Source organism: Xiphias gladius, chromosome 14 (assembly GCF_016859285.1).
Source record: "Xiphias gladius isolate SHS-SW01 ecotype Sanya breed wild chromosome 14, ASM1685928v1, whole genome shotgun sequence".
Taxonomy (NCBI): Eukaryota; Metazoa; Chordata; class Actinopteri; order Istiophoriformes; family Xiphiidae; genus Xiphias; species Xiphias gladius.
Window position 1 is genome coordinate 12,179,844 of NC_053413.1, and position 19,181 is coordinate 12,199,024.

A 19,181-nucleotide genomic window follows, 5' to 3' on the forward strand; every position below is an offset into this window, starting at 1 on the left:
ATTATATTATATAACATTTATTGTCTGTATGTACACAGGGTAAATATCTGTATATGAATATATACATAAGAACCATGTTGATTGGACTTTCTGAGTCAAAAAATATTTAGAAAAGTCCAACTTACGTATATTTTGCTAGAGATTCAGTGAAATATGCTGTGAGATACAACTTGAGTCCCTTTTTAGCCCATATTCTTTTCTATTTTGGCTACTTGGCAACATGAAACATATGCTGTATTAGTTATAGCAGTCCCTTTTTACAATACACCCCTGGGTGTACAGCCAACCCGCACTAGATTATTTTGACACTAAAGAAAACTTTAGTTTAGAACATGATGATTCTCAGGCAGTTTCTGGAGTTGCGCGGAGCATCTTATTTCTTTGATTTCTAAGCCTGTTTATGGCCACTTCGTAATGGACACATAGATAATCATATACTCGGGAAGTGTAGGTCACAGTGATTGTAAAAATATATGTATTATGTCTGTGTGTTCAGATTTGACTGAGTTATAAACTCTGAGAAGAAGGAGTGCGTCACTCTTTGGCAAGCAATTAATGTGACAAAGTTAGTCCGTAACCAAATGATTGCTAATCTCCCTAGAAACACCCTTTATTTAATTGCATCCATCTTTTCAGTCCACACAAGGAAACAGAATTTCATTTCAATTTTGGTTTAAGCAACAAATTTGGATCCCTCTCATGAAAAGACCATAATGAAATGAGAATGACCCTAAGCCTGGCTCAATCAGTTTTACTCTAGGGAATTTCAATAGAGAATCAGATGAAACAACGCCACCCCTCCCTGCGCACACATAGACCCCACATACACACCCCTCAGGGCTCCTCCGATGCACCTGAGATGTGAAACCTGCAATCCCTGGGCTAGAATTTCATTTGAAGTGGCCCCCAGAGTATAGTCTGCAGCCCACATTGCCTCACTGATGTCTTCAAACAGCTCGCCACTCAAATTGACGCACATTCTGAAGTGTTGGCAACACAGGTGAATGTGCCTATGTATATGAGTATGTGTGTGCGTTACATCTGGTTGCATCTGCGTGCTTTAAATAACAGCTGTCATCACCTTAGCAACTAACACATCTACCTTTCAACCTGGTGTTCTATCTCTGAAAACAGTCGGAGGGTTTTTATCCTGGAACAGACAAGCTGAGAGATAGAAAGAAAGAGAAATGAATGGAGGAGTTGGGTGATGGAGGTAGAGAGACAGAGGGTGAAAGGAAATAAGCGGGGGTTGGGGGAAATGTGGAACATGGCATTCAGGTTGATTTGATGTGAACAGCATTCATATTGCCCACATCTTCTTCCTCAATTTCTCACCTTTCTTTGCATTGTGTTCCACAAAACATGAGTACTCCACCCTTTTTTGCTTTCCTCATTTGTCTTGTCTTCTCTTTTCTTCCCTTTATATCTCCTCTTCCCTTTCAAAGTATTCTCAAATCAAAGACAATTAGTTCTGCCACGCAAGCTGTGTAGATGAGCCACAGGCATTTTGAGTAAATGCATTATAAAGATTCAGCATTTAAACATGTGTTTGATGGTCTTGCTGCCACAATTTATGTCTGGCAGTTACTTATGTGCTGCATTGTTATTCCACTGCTTTGGTTTTCTCTGTGCAAGAGATGCTGATGTATAGCATATGGGCTTTATTTTACTGTTTGACCCCTTTATGTGGGTTTTTAGCCAGACTAGCAGTATGGCTCCATGAAAGGCAAGGTCTGTTGGTTGGTCCATCATTTTGGTCCACACCGAGATATCTCAACAATTACAGGCCAATTAATTGCCATGAAATTTTGTACAAACATTGATAGTGCCCAGATAACATATCCTACTGATTTTGGTGATTCCCTGACTTTTACTCCACCATCAGGTCAAAATTTCTCTTTGTCCACAACTTTGGTTTATGACCAAATACGCTAAAAACTAATGGCATTCCCATCAGCCAGAGCTGTACTTTGTGTTTAGTGGTAATTAGCAAATGTTAGCATTCTAACAGGCTAAACTAAGATGGTAAATATGGTAAACATGATACCCGCTAAACATCATCATGTTATCACTGTCATTGTAAGCATGTTAGCATGCTGATTTTAGCATTGATCTCTGCCTAATTATAGCTTCACAGATCTGCTAGCATGACTGTGCATGTTTTGTTCATGTTTTTGTGTTGGTGTGTGTGTGTGTGTGTGTGTGTGTGTGTGTGTGTGTGTGTGTGTGTGTGTGCACGTCTTAGACAGTATGACCCTTTTGTTGCCTCTTAACTTTTAAAGACCAAAATCTATTTCCTCACCTTTTACTTGCTCATGATTTAGGGCATTCTTGACTTTTGACCTATAGACGGACATTGTCCAGCTTATCCGAGTCACTCCCTTCATCTCTCCTTTCTCTGCTCTCACTCCGGGTTCTATAAAGACCAGGTCCTTCCCCTTTTGGGGCTAAATACCAGTAATATAGTTACCATATGTCCATATAGAAACACAATCAGTGAAAGGAACATTACCACCCAAAGTGGCTTTGTAATCCTGTGAATGTTTTGTCTCTCATTGTGTTATATGGCTGTGAGAATCCCCTTCAATTCAAACTGTTTGACAATGGAATGACATTTCTGACAATAGATCCCCATTACACCACTAAAGCAGACAATACAAACACATTAGCTCCCTGCTGAAGCCAGGTTGGTGGCAGCAGTCACTCTGCTGCACTGCTGACCCTCTTCTCACACACGCGCAAGTGCGCGCGCGCACACACACACACACACACACACACACACACACACACACACACACACACACACACACACATACATACAGAAACCTGTTGGAATTCCTCTGTGGTGAGAAATTTATTGAAATGTCAACACACACTCTCACATGCACCCTCGCCCATTCACACACACAGACATATACAGTGTGCAACAATTAAATTTTTCTCCCCAATCTCTCTTTGTTAACAGTGCATGTGTGCTGCTGCCATGGCGACCGTGGCTCCTCCCCTCACATTTCTTCTCCTGCTGCTTCAAATGGCTGATGGCTCATTCCCAGAGGAGCCCAGTCCACTCAGCTATGTCCCCATAGAGGGTACGTGTCCTTCCCACTGTGTGTGTGTGTGTGTGTGTGTGTGTGTGTGTGTGTGTGTGTGTGTGTGTGTGTGTGTGTGTGTGTGTGTGTGTGTGTGTGTGTGTGTGTGTCTGTGTGTGTATGTACGCATGTGTGTGCATGAGTGTATGTGCAGCATTGATGAATGGCTCCATGGTAGATTTGGAAATCAGGAGGTCAAGGGTCAGAGCCTTGGTGTGGAGCTGCTTTTGTAGGGTTTTTAGCCATGCTGGCAGCATGGCTCTCTTCCTTAGAGAGACTTCACTCTGTCTCTCTGTGGCAGTATAGTAGATTAATAAATATGAGAAAGAAAGAAAGAAAGAAAGATTATTATACTGTAGATGTTGAGAGGTGCAGGAAGAAGAAAAAGTGGTTGGCGGTTTGGATGGGGCAATACAGAAGACAAGCGAGAAGGCTGAGGGGTGGAAGAGAGAAGGGGAGGAGACAGGTGGAGATGGATCGCTACATATTCTCTCCCCTGTCGTCAAGGGCAATGAGACGTTTTCCCAATCTGTCTCCTGATGATGAGGGCTCCCTGTGGAGACTGTTCTCCTCTTAAAAACTTTCTAATAGTCTGATACTGCCACTTCCTCTCCCCATCTTATCTGTACTTTTCATTTATCTGAAATGTCGAAAAATTATTTTTTTCAAAACAAAATAATAACAAAAGGAATTGCACAGTTTTTCTCATTATGGAGCTGCATGCATCAACAGGAGCAAAAACACTAAGAGGGTAAAAGTGTTTCAGTCTGCTGTAACTGCTACACCTTTCCTCTCTGCCCATTGTCTTTGTTTTCCTAAACAAAAGCATCAAGAATGAGTGAAGACACTATTAAAGTGAAGGTTACGGGAGCAGTTTTATGTCCTGTCTGAGTTCAATGGTTAAATATAGATGGAAAAAGTGCTCTCTCTGTCCTCAGCTGTCAAAGTATCCTTGAGCAAGACACTTAATTTCTCGATGTTGTAGTGAGCCCTTCATTCTCTGTGTCTATCTGTGTGTTCATGTCAGTGGTGAGGAGGTATCCAGTGTTCCTGGGCAGAGCTCATCGTTCAGCTCAGAGACAGGAGCTGCACATTCAGACGGTCCTCCAAGTCAACCGTACGCTGTACATCGGAGCCAGGTAACCAACGGCAACCGCCTCCAACTGTGTGTTACTGACGTGTTCGCATAATATCCTTTTGCTTTCATTTGATGCCACAGCCCCCATCTGCTGTCACTCTGCAGAAGACATTTTCAGTTTGTTCTACCGAGGCTGTATTCAATCTTGTTTGTTAAATGTCAAGTGAAAGCTATTTGTTCACGTCAATCTTACACACAATACATGGAAAATAAGAATAGCCTTGTACCAGTGGTATGCAAATAGTGGTTTCTGGGCCAAATCTCGCCCTCCAACAAAAATATTTGGGGATGAAAGCTAAAGTTTTCACTTTCATAGTGTACATCAGATCTTTTACATGAAATCTCCTTTACATAACAATGTAAATACAACGCTCATTCAAATCCCAATAACTATGACCTCCAAACATCTAATTATACTGACCCATGTGAGGAGTGAGGCATGCAAACCTGGACTATGGTGCCTGAAGTGAAGATTAATAAATTTACGTAATGAATAACATAAATAAATAATATAATCCACCTCATTTGAATTAAACATTTCAAGATTCAGACGCTGTTTTAATAATGTGGCTTTAGCCTTATTGACCAGTACAGATTTGTGTCACAAAAAAACACCATCAGGTGTCATTCTAGCAGAAATGGCATGCTGGTGAAAATTTTTTTAAAGCAACAAGAGCACTACTTTTATTCAGCCATAAATGAAGCAGACCACTGTGTAGTGCAACACAGATGATACATTAACATATATTTCTGCCAAATGAGTATTAAAATAAACCTCTTGTCTGTTAGTCCTCACTTACTAATGGGAGAAACTTCTGCTGTTGGGAAAAAGCTTAAAACAAGGAATTTATAAATCAGTTTTATTCTAAAAGGAATTAAAAGAAAGAAAGAAAGAAAATATATTGTATATAACATCCACCACACCTGTAAAATGTTGCTGCCCTGTGAACAAAGCTGAAAAAAACTAGCCAATTGTAGACACTTTACACGTTGTTTATATTGTTGTTTATATTATATATTACATATCCCATCCTATTATATGATTTGTTGTGTGTTTTCATACTTTGTAGAGATGACTTGTACAGAGTGGAGCTGGATAACATGGCAGGTGATGAGATGTTCTACAGCAAGGTAAGACACCTTTTCTTGCACACACAGAAAACCAAACATGCACTATTAAACTTATAATGTACATGTGCACACATAGCAAACATATCCTGACTGTGGTTCATTTCTTTGGCAGAAACGGACATGGGAATCCAATAAAAACGACATTCGAGTGTGCCGGATGAAGGGCAAACATGAGGTATAGTGCTCGTACACAACACTCTGACTTTGAGATCCACTCACTGCATCAGCACTATCTAGACTATCACATGCATGGACAAACACAACAGCTGTCAGGAAAACCTTATTTCCTTTGGGTGCACAGGCATACGGTATTTACACAAATTTGATCTTGTTGATACAGAAGCAGCACATCGCTTAATCATGCTAGCTCAGTGAAACATTAACCAGGCTGAATGCTGTCCATGAGGCTTGAAAGCCATTTTCTTGCATACCTGCAATGTGCCAATTTTCTTCACAAATCTCATTCATAGCCTAGGTGGAAGATGACAATTACTGTGTGTTTGTATATAAATTGATGGTTGACAATGTTCTGAGATGTGAAGGGGATGTGATCAAATCTACAAAACAGAAAGATTTGGTGGGTTGGTGGCCTGGTTGACAGGGTGTAACCTAAAATATAAGCTTTATTGTACAAATGTAGCAGTCCCACCAGCAAAATCCAATTTAGGCAGACAAAGGGTGGAAAAAGAATAAGAGGCAACAGGAAACATTATAGAGCAAACTGAGCAGAGAGAGTGACACAGCCTCAGGGAGGAAACAGTAATTGAAATCAGTTGAGGAAGAGAGGTAAAGGTAGGGAAAGGATGTGTAGGCAGAGGAAAACTGGGGAAGACACAAATAAAGAGGATAAGACAGCTACCAGGTAGTAAGAAAGAGGCAGAGAGACAACAAAAGAAAAAGATGTGTTGCTACAAAGAACTCCAGATGAACGGAGAAAAGATTTAGGAACAAGAAAAGGAATTCAAGTTGTGATAAGGATAAAAAAGGAACAAAGACAGGAGGAGAAAGACTGGCCAGAGGTGGAAACGATGGCATGAGAAAGTGCGAGGAAAAAGGACAAAAGACAAAAAGGTGAATGATATTACCTAAAGTCCTCTAACTCAGATGAAGAGGTCAAATCATAAAGCTTATGCTAAATTACTATTGATGCCACTGTGAATCATTTGACACACAGCACTGCAGTTATTAGACCAGTCCTTTTCTGGCAATCCAAGAATAGACCTTTTCACAGCAAAGCAGACATTTAACTCGTTATAGCAATAAACTATATTTGAAAGGTAAAACTGTTTGCCTGTTCAGTGTTATTTAAACTAAAATTTTGGCCAGAAATAATGACAATACTGATTAGCCTCTGCAGTTCAAACACACATTGAAATACTATTAGCACTATTGTTAATTAGCATGCCAAGTAAGAGTGCTGCTTGTTAGCATTTTAGCAAACAGTAAAATGCTGTACAGATCAAATTTTATGCTAATTGCTCTACTGTCTACAGAAATTGCTAAAATTCCCTCAAACAAAACATAACTTTGTAATGCTTACTTTAAGCGTGTAGCTCTGAATTTAGCTCCTGATGAAGAAAGCTGGAGCTGCAGTAAAAAAATTTTATTACTAATCTACCTACATATAAATATTAGTATATTTTAATGGTTTTAACCTGATCTGACATTGTTTGAAAATACTGTCAAAAAGGAACTAAGGGGATACCAGTTTCATCAAGTTTCAGATTCACTGGTAGCGGCTTTAAACTTAAGTTCAATCAGCAGGACTGCTGTAAAGTCCCCATCCTATTGTGCCTCCAGATGGAGCGTGGTTGTGGGTGTTATTGCCTCTAAGGATTGTTTTAAGCTGCATTCTTCATACTCCACACTGGCAGTCTTCTTGCTCTGACTGGTAATTTGGAGCTTAGCCTTGGTTCAAAACCGCCTTTTTCACTTTGCCCCGTACCTTGTGATTTTCTCCTCAGCTTTAATAGTTTCCTTTGGTGTTTTTTTCTACAGGGAGAGTGCCGTAATTTCATCAAGGTTCTGCTCAGCCAGCATGGTGGCTTGTTTATATGTGGAACAAACGCCTTCAACCCACTGTGTGCCAACTACACTGTTAGTATCCATCTCTCTGTCAGCTGGTCTTCCTCTGTGTATCTGCCAGCTATATATATATATATATATATATATATATATATAAATTTTATAAATACTTTTTTTTTTTTTCCTGTTGCAGAGAGACACTCTAGAAATGGTGGGAGAGCCTGTCAGTGGGATGGCACGATGCCCATATGATCCACGACATGCCAATGTGGCTTTATTTGCAGGTAGCGTCTTGAGTTTGCACGTTACAACTGGAGAATTCAGGCTTTTTAGCAGACATCAGACTCAGCCGCCAGCTCCAGATATTGAAATGTCTGCGCCCTTGTATTTACCTTTACAAATGATTTATAGTCAGACCTCTCGCTGCATTGCTTGTTTGGTTTTAATCTTCCTGACCTTGTGCTATCTCTTCATCTGTGTCTTCCCCTTCTTCTTCTTCTTAATCTCCTTCTTTCCTTTCTCTGTGCATCTCTCTTGCTCTTAGATGGAAGTCTCTTTACTGGTACCGTGACAGACTTCCTGGCCATCGATGCGGTGATCTATCGAAGCCTCGGCGACAGCCCCGCCCTCCGCACAGTCAAGCACGATTCTAAATGGTTCAGAGGTACTTTTAGAAACAGACAAATTGAAAATGACCCAGAGCCAGACACCTTAAACAGACAATCAGGAAGCAAATAACAGAAACTATCTCCGTTACCTTAGCAGTAGTTAACTAAAAAAAAAAAATTGAACTGCTGTGGCTGTCTTTTCACGAGCAGCTCACAGGTGAATAAGATAATTTTGGGGAGCCAAATAATAAGCTACCTTCAGCGAAACCAGACGTGTTTTGGCCTACATTTCATAGATTTATTATAAGTGGAGTATGCTCAGACAGAGTGATGCATTGAGGTTAGTCAGACGCCACAGATTCAGGGTTTGAACTAGCATTCGATTGAATAGTTGAGCCTGTTCTCCATGGAGGGAAAAACAAACCGGGGCAGGTCAAAGCTGGAACAGTGCTGGATGAATAAATGATAAATAATGTGTATCCTCTTGTCCATGATGATAAATGAAACAGGACATGAATATTTAATGGGCAAGGCTTGTGTACAGCAGTGGTCCATGTTGATGTGACTGTTATTACAGCGCCATGTCTGGGACTGTGGAGCGCTAAGTTTGGCCTCAGGCACTGCCTCGCTACTGTTCTGTAGTGTGAGAGTGTGTGTTTGTCTAACTGTGTTTTTCTTATTATTTTTCAGAGCCTTACTTTGTGAGTGCCATGGAGTGGGGGCCTCATATTTATTTCTTCTTCAGAGAGATGGCCATGGAGTTTCATCATCTAGAGAAGGTGCTCGCTTCCCTCCTTTCTTTCTTTCCCTTTCTTCTCCTTTTATTCTGTTTTCCCTACATTTTACTAAACCTTGCCAGTTTTGTTCTAGGTGATGGTGTCCCGTGTGGCTCGTGTATGTAAGGCAGATCTGGGTGGCTCTCAGCGCGTCCTTGAGAAACAGTGGACAACCTTTCTAAAGGCACGGCTCAACTGCTCCGTCCCGGGAGACTCACACTTCTACTTCAACCTCTTACACGCCACAAGCAACATTATCCACATGCAGGGACGAGATGTCATCCTCGGCCTCTTCTCCACACCACCAAACAGGTACAGGGACTCACACAACAGCTACACAAACAAGCAGAAACACGATTCATTTCTCATCACTATCTTCTATGCTTTGTCTCTGGTAGCATCCCTGGTTCTGCGGTATGCGTGTTTGACATGCAGCAGCTCGCTCACGTCTTTGAGGGCCGGTTCAAAGAGCAGAAATCCCCGGAGTCTATTTGGACTCCTGTACCGGACGAAGCGGTGCCTAAACCAAGGTATTGTAATGCAAAGTGCCGAACTTCAGCAGAATACTGCAGAGCTGCTGTCCTGAGCATATCTCTCACATATAGTCTACTTAGTCCCCTGCTATAAGCTCCAACTGTCAATCCCACTGCAGCTTCACTACTATTCAGCAAATATTCTAATACAGCCCCCAGCAGCCAAAAAAACTCCTCTGGTTCTGGCTTTGTCTTGCTCTCTCTGGAATTCTGTCTCTTCTTTTCTATCTGTCTACTCTTCTGCCCTCACTTTCTCTTTTTGTTTCTTTCCCTGTCTGCAGACCAGGGGGATGTGCCGTGCAGGGATCCAGATTCAGCTCCTCTACCACGCTGCCAGACGAGGTGCTGAACTTTGTGAAGACCCACCCGCTGATGGATGAGACCGTTCCACTACTGGGACATAGACCCTGGGTGGTCAAGACTATGGGACGGTATGCAAAATGACTCAGTTGTTTGAGAGCACCCGTGTAGAACTTTTTATTGCATGAAAATGGGAAGCATGAGTGTGAATCATAACCTACAGGTAGGATAGGAAATTTACTTTGACATACTCTATTGATCTATATATCTAGGTACCAGCTGACATCCATGGTGGTAGACACAGAAGCTGGTCCCCATAAGAACCGTACAGTCTTGTTCCTGGGCTCAACCAGAGGGACAATCCTCAAGTTCCTAATGGTTCCCAGTGGAGACTCTGTCTCCCACAGCAGTGTGTTTCTGGAGGAGGTAGAGGGATTCAACCCAGAGAAGTGAGTAGGGGTCAAGAGATCTTTGTCCTTGATCTCCAAATTATGAATTAAATATTTTGGTATATTGCTTCAGATAGAGCAGGTCTAATTTGACCTGCCTAAAGCTGATAACTGGAGAACAGCAGTACTTTTCATCCCAGAACTATCTTGAATTATGATTTTATTAATACAATTACGGTTTTAAATAATTGATTTTTACATTTTTGAAGTGCAGCTTACAATTAAACCTATTCAGTTATTTTTTTGACCATATGCACATATACTGTATAATTTAAGAGATTGATTTTAAGGTTGCATCTAACAATTAATTTCATTATCTGTTAATCTGCTGATTACCTTTTGAAGCATGAGAACGTCTTTGCAACTTAGATTTAATTATTGTCTTCTGTTACTCTGTGTATTACAGTAAAAGATCTGATAATCAAAAAATAGTAGCAGAAAAATAGGAATGGTTGTTTATTCCACCGGCAGCTACTTCAGAAGAGTGTTAATGTCTTTCTATCACACAGCTCTGGCTCTGTGTAAACTCGGTGCTGGACTGGATAAAACTCCGGTCTGCTGATGTTGTGACTGTTGTGTAAGTGTTGGGGCACAGGAATGTCTGTCTTGTAGTACCAACAGATGAGCCCTTTGACCCTGTCAAAGATTTATTTGAGGCAAAAGAGAATACACTGACTTCCATCTGCTGGCTCTTTACCCTCTGCCTCCTGTCCTCACACCACTCTGTCTCACTGTCTCCAGGTGTGGGGAAGACTCTCCTCAGGCCCGTCAGCTCTTGTCTCTGTCGTTGGACCGTTCCAGCCACACTCTGCTGCTGGCCTTCCCCGCTTGTCTGGTCCGAGTGCCCACGTCTCGCTGCCACCTGCACTCCCGCTGCATGAAGTGAATGACACTTTTTGTCTTTGAGAGTATTTTCCATTCCCTCAATGTGTCTTTGGTTGATAATTAAGTCAGTTCAAATCTAGCAGTGGCCATTGGCCAAGGTAGTACTTACTGGTCAACTTCTCTTTTGTTTCTGCTGTCGGCCTCGAAAGGAGTATTTAACTTGACAGGCCTCAAGATTGTGATTTATTTTGAATACCAAAAAGGCATTTGTTTATTACTGCACACATAGGGACAATGTTCAAAAAAAGAACACTGCACTGTGAACCTGATTATGAGAAGCCATATATCACACTGGATACAGGAAACTGTGAACAAGTAGCAGCTCTATACAATATGTGACTGCTGTTTATGATGATGAATACCAGTAGCGATTTATCGGTTCACAGATTTTCCACGTTACAAGTGTAATATTATAGAGCATATGACTAATCAATCTCATGAGTCCATAGGAACAAACAGTATTTCCTACTTTAGGATTATAGGGGTCCACTATATTTAACTATGTACCTTGCTAGACAGCTAGCCAGTAAGAAAGCCAACTTCCATGCTAAATTCATAGTTGTAGCTCTTGTTCCCTTGTTTGAAAGGTAACTTTATCTAAGTTTCCCTGGGAGAGTTCCCTGCTAAAATGATCAAATTGGCCACTGTGAGAATAAGGGCAGTACTAAGTATTTCTTAATGTTCGTGTGCGTGTGTGTGTGTGTGTGTGTGTGTGTGTGTGTGTGTGTGTGTGTGTGTGTGTGTGTGTGTGTGTGTGTGTGTGTGTGTGTGTGCGTGTGTGTGTTTGTGTGTGTGCAGGAGCTGTCTAGCCTCCAGGGATCCTTACTGTGGCTGGACCAGAGGCAGCACCTGCTCTTTCCTTAGACCAGGCACAAGGTGACGACAACACACATACACACACACCTGCAAAGAGTTTTCTACCTCTGCGGACCTGTTGTCTGCAAAGTCACTACAAGTTCTGTGGGGAGAGTTTTGTTGGCAAAGTTGCAGCATTCCTGTATGTTTTACATGGAAATGTCTGGCGACTAAGCTAATGTGAAATTGGTATTTCACTTTAACATAAAATAAGGAGAATGAATGCTATAAAACCGTGACAGAGTGTTCTTGTAGTTCAAGCCCCTGTGTCTGCAAACATCATCCAAATGTTAGACTTGGAATGAGGTATATGGACATGGTTATACATGTAAGAAGACTAAAGAATAAAGTACGACACTTGTTACCCAGAAACTGAAGTCAGACTCAAGCACACTCTGGTAAATATTCAATTGTTACTTAATAGAAGTCATCATTATTTTGACCAACTTAGCGAGATTGGTTAACTCTAATACGCTTCAGTATTATAACATATTCTTTCCATTTTCCATATTCTTTTTATAAGCTCATTAGTCCCTTTCTGTGTTCAGCATCTGTATCAAATGCAAACATTAACGTTGAACGTTTAGTGTCACATTTCCTACGTTCAGCTCCCATCACTACCTGTATAGCTGACCCTGACCTCTGACCAGCATTCAAGCAAAGGGAGAAAATCAATCATGGGATCAATAGCGTATCCCATTACACTGGATGACACATCAATATGTGCTGTATCAATTTAATCGATTACTACCCCCAAATGCCCCCATGAATGTATATATGCAAAAGTGAGCATGTTCTTATAAAGAAATGTATTTTTACATTCATGAGTTATTTTCAGTCAGGCCTAACTAAGTTTTCTCTAAGTGTATATAGTGAATTGAGAGCACTATAATTTTGTATATGAAGCGAAACATTGAAGTCTCTGATGAGTTAACCTGTGATCTCTTTGTGGCTGCAGATTGCCTTTTCAACAAGATGTGGAATATGGAAACACCACCTCCCATCTAGGGGACTGCGATGGTAGGTTGCAGCACTATGACATGGATGCTTTTGGCTGTGCACAGTGGACTGAGGGGAGGCACCACCTAGTGGCTCAATCCCTCATTACACGTGTCTACTTGTCACTGAACACTTTGTTCTGAAAAAAAAAAAAAACTCTCATACTACCATGTGGGAAAATATTTGTGACAATTTCTGTAATTTAGCACATTTTAAGTATCTGAGGTGTAATGTGATTTCCTCCACAGCTTAGGTAGAGCCATTCAAACTTGATATTAGCAACATGGAGTGTTTTGGTGTCTTTGTCAGAGCCAAATCAGGAGGGAATAGAACTGGGATTTTGGTTCCAGCCTCGCTTTCTACAGGTCAAAACGCTCCCAGTGTGAGACAGTTTAATTAGGGAGGATGTGAAAGAGGTGTAACTGCTGGTAAACGATACAAAACTGCAGAATGGCAAATGCAACATCCTCCTGCGTGCAAGGCTTTGTTCTTTCAAAGATGGACAGAGGGGAATGGCTGAGGGTAGCTGGTAAACAAGCTGGAAATAGCTTAGCAGAAAATACTGATGTCACTTCTGTTGAGAGGCTCAGATGTCACTGCAGTGCCACAGAGGACCTCTTTGAACCTCACTCTGAATTTCACAAAGTCAGTGGAAACCAAAAAGAGTCATTTCCTTTCCAGCAGATTCTTTCTGAACTGCTCCGCCTGTTTTAGACCAGTTTCAAAGTCATAAAATCCATTTGGCCGGATCTTTATTTCCAAAAAGACCTTAACAAAAGTAGTACATAGCACATTCCAAGCCTTCATCACACTCATTTGTTTTAAACTGATATATTGGCTTCTAGTGTGTATCCCACACTTAGAAACTGATAACAGTAGGAGTCAGTGATGCCAGCCTGCAAACCTGACAAACTCTAATCTGAGCGGTGAAAGCACAGGAGAGGCCGAGCCAGAGACAGGCATGTGCTGCTGTGTCTGCAGATGGGAGTGATTAGAGCTGGGTGGAAACACTGAGGTAATGGTATGCTGCGAGGAGAGACTCTCCGACCAGACTGCAGGATGGAAAGTGTGAGGAGAGGAGAGTCAGCTGCTGTGTTCTGAGTTGTCCTGATGACAAGTGCAGGCCTCTCTGAACCTGGAGCCTGTGGAGCCTCAAGGCCAGACTGGAGAGAAGCTCCTTTTAAACATAATCACCACAGAAAATAATCGTACAATGCCGAACACGATCACCAATTATGAGTGTTATTGTAGTTATTGATTTATTATGATACATTATATCTTGTGAGGGGAAAAGTACTAAGTAGAAGCAGCAAAATGGCTCTATATGTAATAATGATAGTAATTTTAAACTGCACCCTGTGGACAGACATTGAGAGAGGATGTCCATTGTGCTTTTCTACTAAATGTCATCCTCATAATTGTGTCTCTTAATCTTCAGGAATTCTGCAGCAGAGTTTGCTGATTGAACCAGAGAGCCTCGTTTCCCTCAACCTGCTTGTGGCATCTGCAGTCTCTGCGTTCACTATCGGGGCGGCGCTCTCCGGCCTCGCAGTTTGCTGGATCATGGCCCACAAGCCTGCCAACCGTCGCCACGGCAACACCTCCCAGTCCTCTATCCAGCGACGTGAAAGAGGCCTACTAAGTAACGGCAGCGGGATGGGAGGTTCTGTCCTGAGCGTAACACGGCAGGGAGGTGGGGAGCGCCCCTGCTCTCAGGGTGGGGAAACCCTCTTCGTCATGCCCAATGGCTGGGTGAAGTCAGGAGAGCTCGACCCGGGTTTCCTCCCCACCCCAGAGCACACGCCCCAGCAGAAACGCAGAGGCCTGCGACTGTCTGACTCAAACTCTGGAGGGTGGGACACCAGCCAGACGTACCTGGGGGGAGGTTCTGTGGGTCTGGGTTCACCCTGCCGCATGCCCCCCTCCGTCTACCTGACCACCAGACTGTTTCAGCAGGGGGGTGGTGGGAGACACAGTGGTGAGGGCCGAGGGAATGACACGCCACGCCAGCACTATGTTTGCCTGAGCAAGCAAGAAAAAGGAGGGAAAGGGACGCCCAAAGCCCCGCTCAGGAAGTCCGCAGGAGAATATGTATACCCCATGACCCCCCAGGACTCGCCGGAGCGTCGGAGAGTGGTCTCAGCACCCAGCGCCCCCATGGAGTATGGAGAGCCGCTGCCTTTGCGCTGGCCAGCCCAGGAAGGATACATCCTCAGCAGCCACGGCATGGTCCCAGTCCCCATGCCTCCCCCCTCCATGCCCGCTCCCAGTGGCCAGTCATATGTGTCCCAGCAACATACCCCCGGGCTGAGTAGGGCTCTGCTGAGAGGGGCCCTGGAGCGAGGGGAGCTGGGCGAGCTGGTGGATCTCAGCCAGCTGATGAGTAAGAAGAACTGCAGTGATAGGACTCAGGCTGGCCAGTGACTGTTGAGGAAATGAAGGGGACAAGATTCTTTCCATGTCCAGAGCCTTCTGTTCTACATAGATTTCTCTTTCCTCCTCATTGTGTCTATCGCTCTCTCCCTTCCCTACATCTTTATTTCATTGTCATTCAGCCCCTCTGATCTCCACTGTCAGTATCTCAGGCACCCCGACCCCCCCAGCCCCCATCCCCCTTGACGAGCCTCTCCTTACGACTGGCTGCTGGGTACGCCGCTCATATCCTGGCTCACACCAATTGGTCAGATGGACTGGGGGTTGTTGCTGTGTCTGCATTGCAGAGTTGCGTCTCTCTTCCTGCTGCTCAGCAGCAGCAGGACGAGAGAGGAGAAAGGATGGAGAGGAAAGAAAGAAAGCAGAATGGGGGGCAGAGAGGATGTGGAAAAAGATGGACACGGCACTTAGAAGCTGCCTTCTCTGTGCAGATTAACTGAGGTTGCAGAACCTGTCGAGTACTGCTGCAGGAGTGGGATGCTTTTTCCCTGTTGAATGACATAAACAAGACTGCCCCCCATCTGTTCCCCACTATAGTGCCTGTTGGTCTGATTGCCGACTAGGTACTTGAAGTGAAATTGCAAATTTTGAACGTCATAAACGGATACCTTCCTGAATATCTGAAGCTATAGGTGACTCATCCGACAAAAACTGAAGTCATTCTGACTATAAACATAAATCTAATGGATGAAGAGGTGACACCCGTCCCATTCATATATGTATTTGTATATGTGGGTATTTAGTATTCCATGTATACGAGAGGGAGGACGTGTGTGCCAAATGCCTCTAACATGTCTCATAGGAATATGAGACCGTAACTCACGTCTTTGGAGAGCTGAGTGCAGGACTGAAATGCCAGCACTATTTTTGCCAACCGCATGGTCTCTGTAATTATGGCATCACAACCATCCATCACTCTATTTGTTTGCCTCCTTCCACTCCACGTACTCTTTAATGACTAGTAATTCCACAAGGACGTCGGGAGAGGTTGTGCTACAACACTGGACTGACAGAAAAATTACAGCAGGACAGAAAGATAGACAGGAAAGAAGGGAGAGTTGTTGTTGAGAATTTTAAGTAAACACACTGCAATATATGAACACCTTGTCCTTCACTGTCACCTTAAGGTTTTTCTGCACAAATACACACATTCATTAATGCTGCATTAGAGAACACAGCCCGGTTTTAATGGGTAAAATTTTCCCTTAAGCCTACAGTGGGTCAAGGTCCCATAGACGTGATACAGAAAAAATTGACAGTAACAGTGGTGATGACTGAAAACCTCTGGTGTTACTCCGAGCCAATAGGGGTAATGGAAATGTTCCCAACAAGCAAATGGGACTATATATTCAGCTCATCAAAGTGCCCAGTTCCAGCAAATGGTGTGATCAAGACAACACGGTGTGTTAGCGAGGAGATGGAAGTCATAAAAAGAGACAAGATAAGGAAGACAAAAGCAGAAAGAAAAGGCAACTTGATGAAATGAGGTGCTACACCAACAACCATAGAAAATGATGAAAATATGTTTTGTTAGCTGACCAGATGACTTGATATTCACTCTCAGTTCCAGTCAGTAGAGTGAACGCTGGTTTGTGCCGACCTTATAGGGAGCAGTAATATATGGTTTATCTGTACATAGTAAACTTTAATTTAGATGAAATGATAGTTTAAGACAAACAACTCCAAAAAATAATATCAGGCATTGGCTTGCAAACAAAAATAAAGAGTCATGTCATTTTAGCTGTGTATCTGTTTTCATGGAAGTTTCATATCAACCTGCTCCAAGACTGAAATCACAGAGACACTATTATTACCACTGTCTTTTTTTTACATCTGTATGCCAAACCCAGTTTATGAATGATTTACCGATGCCTGATTACTGAAGCAAAAAAACTGAGAGAAACTTGTTTCAAAGTGCCATGAAGAAGAGCATTTCAGTCAGCAGTGCACCTATGTTATGTACTGTGATGTCGGAGAACTCAATTATTGCAGTATACTTGTGAAATGTATGCCTTTGACCTTACATGCTGAATGTTTTGCTTTTTCATTAAGATGTTGGCTTGAACTGTTGAAATCGTTCTTTCAGCTCCCTCAGTCAGACGCTGCTGATGCTGAATGCTACCAACACTGTTTGAGGGTCTGTTTATAAACTATTTTGACACATCGTACCAAACTTATATACTGTAAATATGTAAGAATAAATACAGACATTTTGTCATGCCTTTTATGATTATACTGTAATGTATTCACTTAAACAGTGACATGAACTGTCTTTATTCCAGATTATCTGATATGTAATAATAATGATTCATAAGTAGTTCATAAGCAAACCTTCAAATGGACTGAACTGCTGTGAGGGAACATCATGTGTCTCGTTTTTTGTCTTTTTCTGTAGTCTAGTGACTCTCTGTCTGTCATTGCCAACCAGCTGCCATGCTGGAGGATCTTGAAAGTACTTGTCAGCATTCTGAGTGAATGAATGTACCCATTTAATTTCTGTTTATTTTCATTCCACTGTGCAGTAATAAGGAAAAGCACATTTTTTTGCATTCTGAAAAGGAGCTGTTCTGTATCATTTGTGAATAGTGTAAATAATCATGCTGATGGTATAGTGTATCAGTTTGGTTTTGGGGGGGATCATCCAAGCTCTTCTGAGACAAGACTGTGTTTAAAGTGTGAGGTTTTTGTTTTTGTTTTTTTTGGGGGGGTGGGGTTTCAGTGACAATGCTGTGAATAAGATGTATGTACAGTATTTACGTGATTTTGGCTGACTGCTGAGTTCAGCTGTTTCCTTCCTGTTATTAGAGTAGAGTTGCAGGCCTGACCTCAGCCAGAACTGAGCCGTCTCATTTGACTGATGCCTGCTGAGTTTTTGCAGTTGCTAAGATACTGCTGTTATATTAACCATCAATCTTTGAAGTACTGCTATTAAATGGCATTGTACAATTGACTGCTAATGTTGTTGCGTGTGATTCTGAATGCACAAATTGAAATAAATGCATATCATTATACACGTGCCCACGCATATACACACATTTACAAATGCAACTCTGCAGCTTCACAACATTCTGGAGTAATGTGTATATCGTTACTGCAGCTTGAGAAATATTTTTTCATCAGATTGGCAGGCTGAAGCTTCACACCAGGCAGCTCCACAGCAGAGGGACAGCGGAAAATCTTTAAAGCTTTTACTTTTCTCGCCACAAGAGGGAGCTGGACACTGGCCCTCATTTATCTGGCCCCTGTGAGGGAGTGAAAAGAATGAACTCCCATGGGTGCCTGTGCATTGATTGGACATAGTCTGTCTGTGCAGTTAAGCTCGACACAGACTGTTGTTTTGTTGAGAGGTCTGGAGCAGAGATGAGATTATTCCTTGTTCTCTGCTTTGATATAACGCTTTGAACATCATACAGAGAGCAATAAGGTCAACAAAAGGTTGAGTGAGTCAGATAACAGGTATTTATATCCCAAACACACACACACACACACATACTCATGCACACCTCTTAGGCAGCTGAAGAGTTCATATAGCAACTAGACGGTTTAGGCCAAGCCAGATGTACATGTTTACATTCTGTAAATACTGACATAATGAACAATACTTTAAAAATAAATACCTACATTAACAAATTAACTGTACACTTAACCAACTGGGAACTTAGCAGTCACATAAAACCAGGTGAAAAGTTTATATTTTACATTAGCATTACACATAGCCTACATTTTCGAAGAATAAATCATTGCAATCAGTCAGCCAGCTACTTACAGGATGCTGCTAATTTAAAGGGGTACTCCAGCATTTTTTGTGTTGCATTTCCATAAAATTGGAGATCTCAAAAAAGAAAAAATAATTGTAAAAAATAATTAAAAATGCTCAAAATCAAAGCGGCAGAGGTCAATGTATCCTGAATTTTAGTCCCTAGAATGTATCAAGCTCCAAAAACTCAACAGCATTTTTCA

The 19,181-nt window shown here is 42.2% G+C and overlaps 1 protein-coding gene across 1 annotated transcript; it reads left to right on the top strand.

Annotated features, from left to right (window-relative positions):
- The first annotated feature begins 2,968 nt into the window (after positions 1-2,968).
- Positions 2,969-15,212, top strand: LOC120798618 (semaphorin-6B-like). The gene is made up of 16 exons (XM_040143036.1): positions 2,969-3,089; positions 4,117-4,228; positions 5,298-5,358; positions 5,471-5,533; positions 7,357-7,455; positions 7,577-7,667; positions 7,928-8,047; positions 8,682-8,770; positions 8,862-9,079; positions 9,166-9,297; positions 9,582-9,731; positions 9,873-10,049; positions 10,791-10,931; positions 11,733-11,810; positions 12,748-12,809; positions 14,227-15,212. Exons 1-16 carry the CDS (start codon positions 2,969-2,971, stop codon positions 15,210-15,212), a joined length of 2,700 nt encoding a protein of 899 aa, XP_039998970.1.
- The last annotated feature ends 3,969 nt before the right edge of the window (positions 15,213-19,181 follow it).

Excerpts from the sequence above, each read along its gene's own strand:
- LOC120798618 (XM_040143036.1), top strand. The coding sequence starts at position 2,969 with ATGTGTGCTGCTGCCATGGCGACCGTGGCTCCTCCCCTCACATTTCTT. Across the intron at positions 5,359-5,470 it reads ATGAGATGTTCTACAGCAAG|AAACGGACATGGGAATCCAA; the intron begins GTAAGACACCTT and ends TTTCTTTGGCAG. Across the intron at positions 9,080-9,165 it reads TTCTCCACACCACCAAACAG|CATCCCTGGTTCTGCGGTAT; the intron begins GTACAGGGACTC and ends TGTCTCTGGTAG.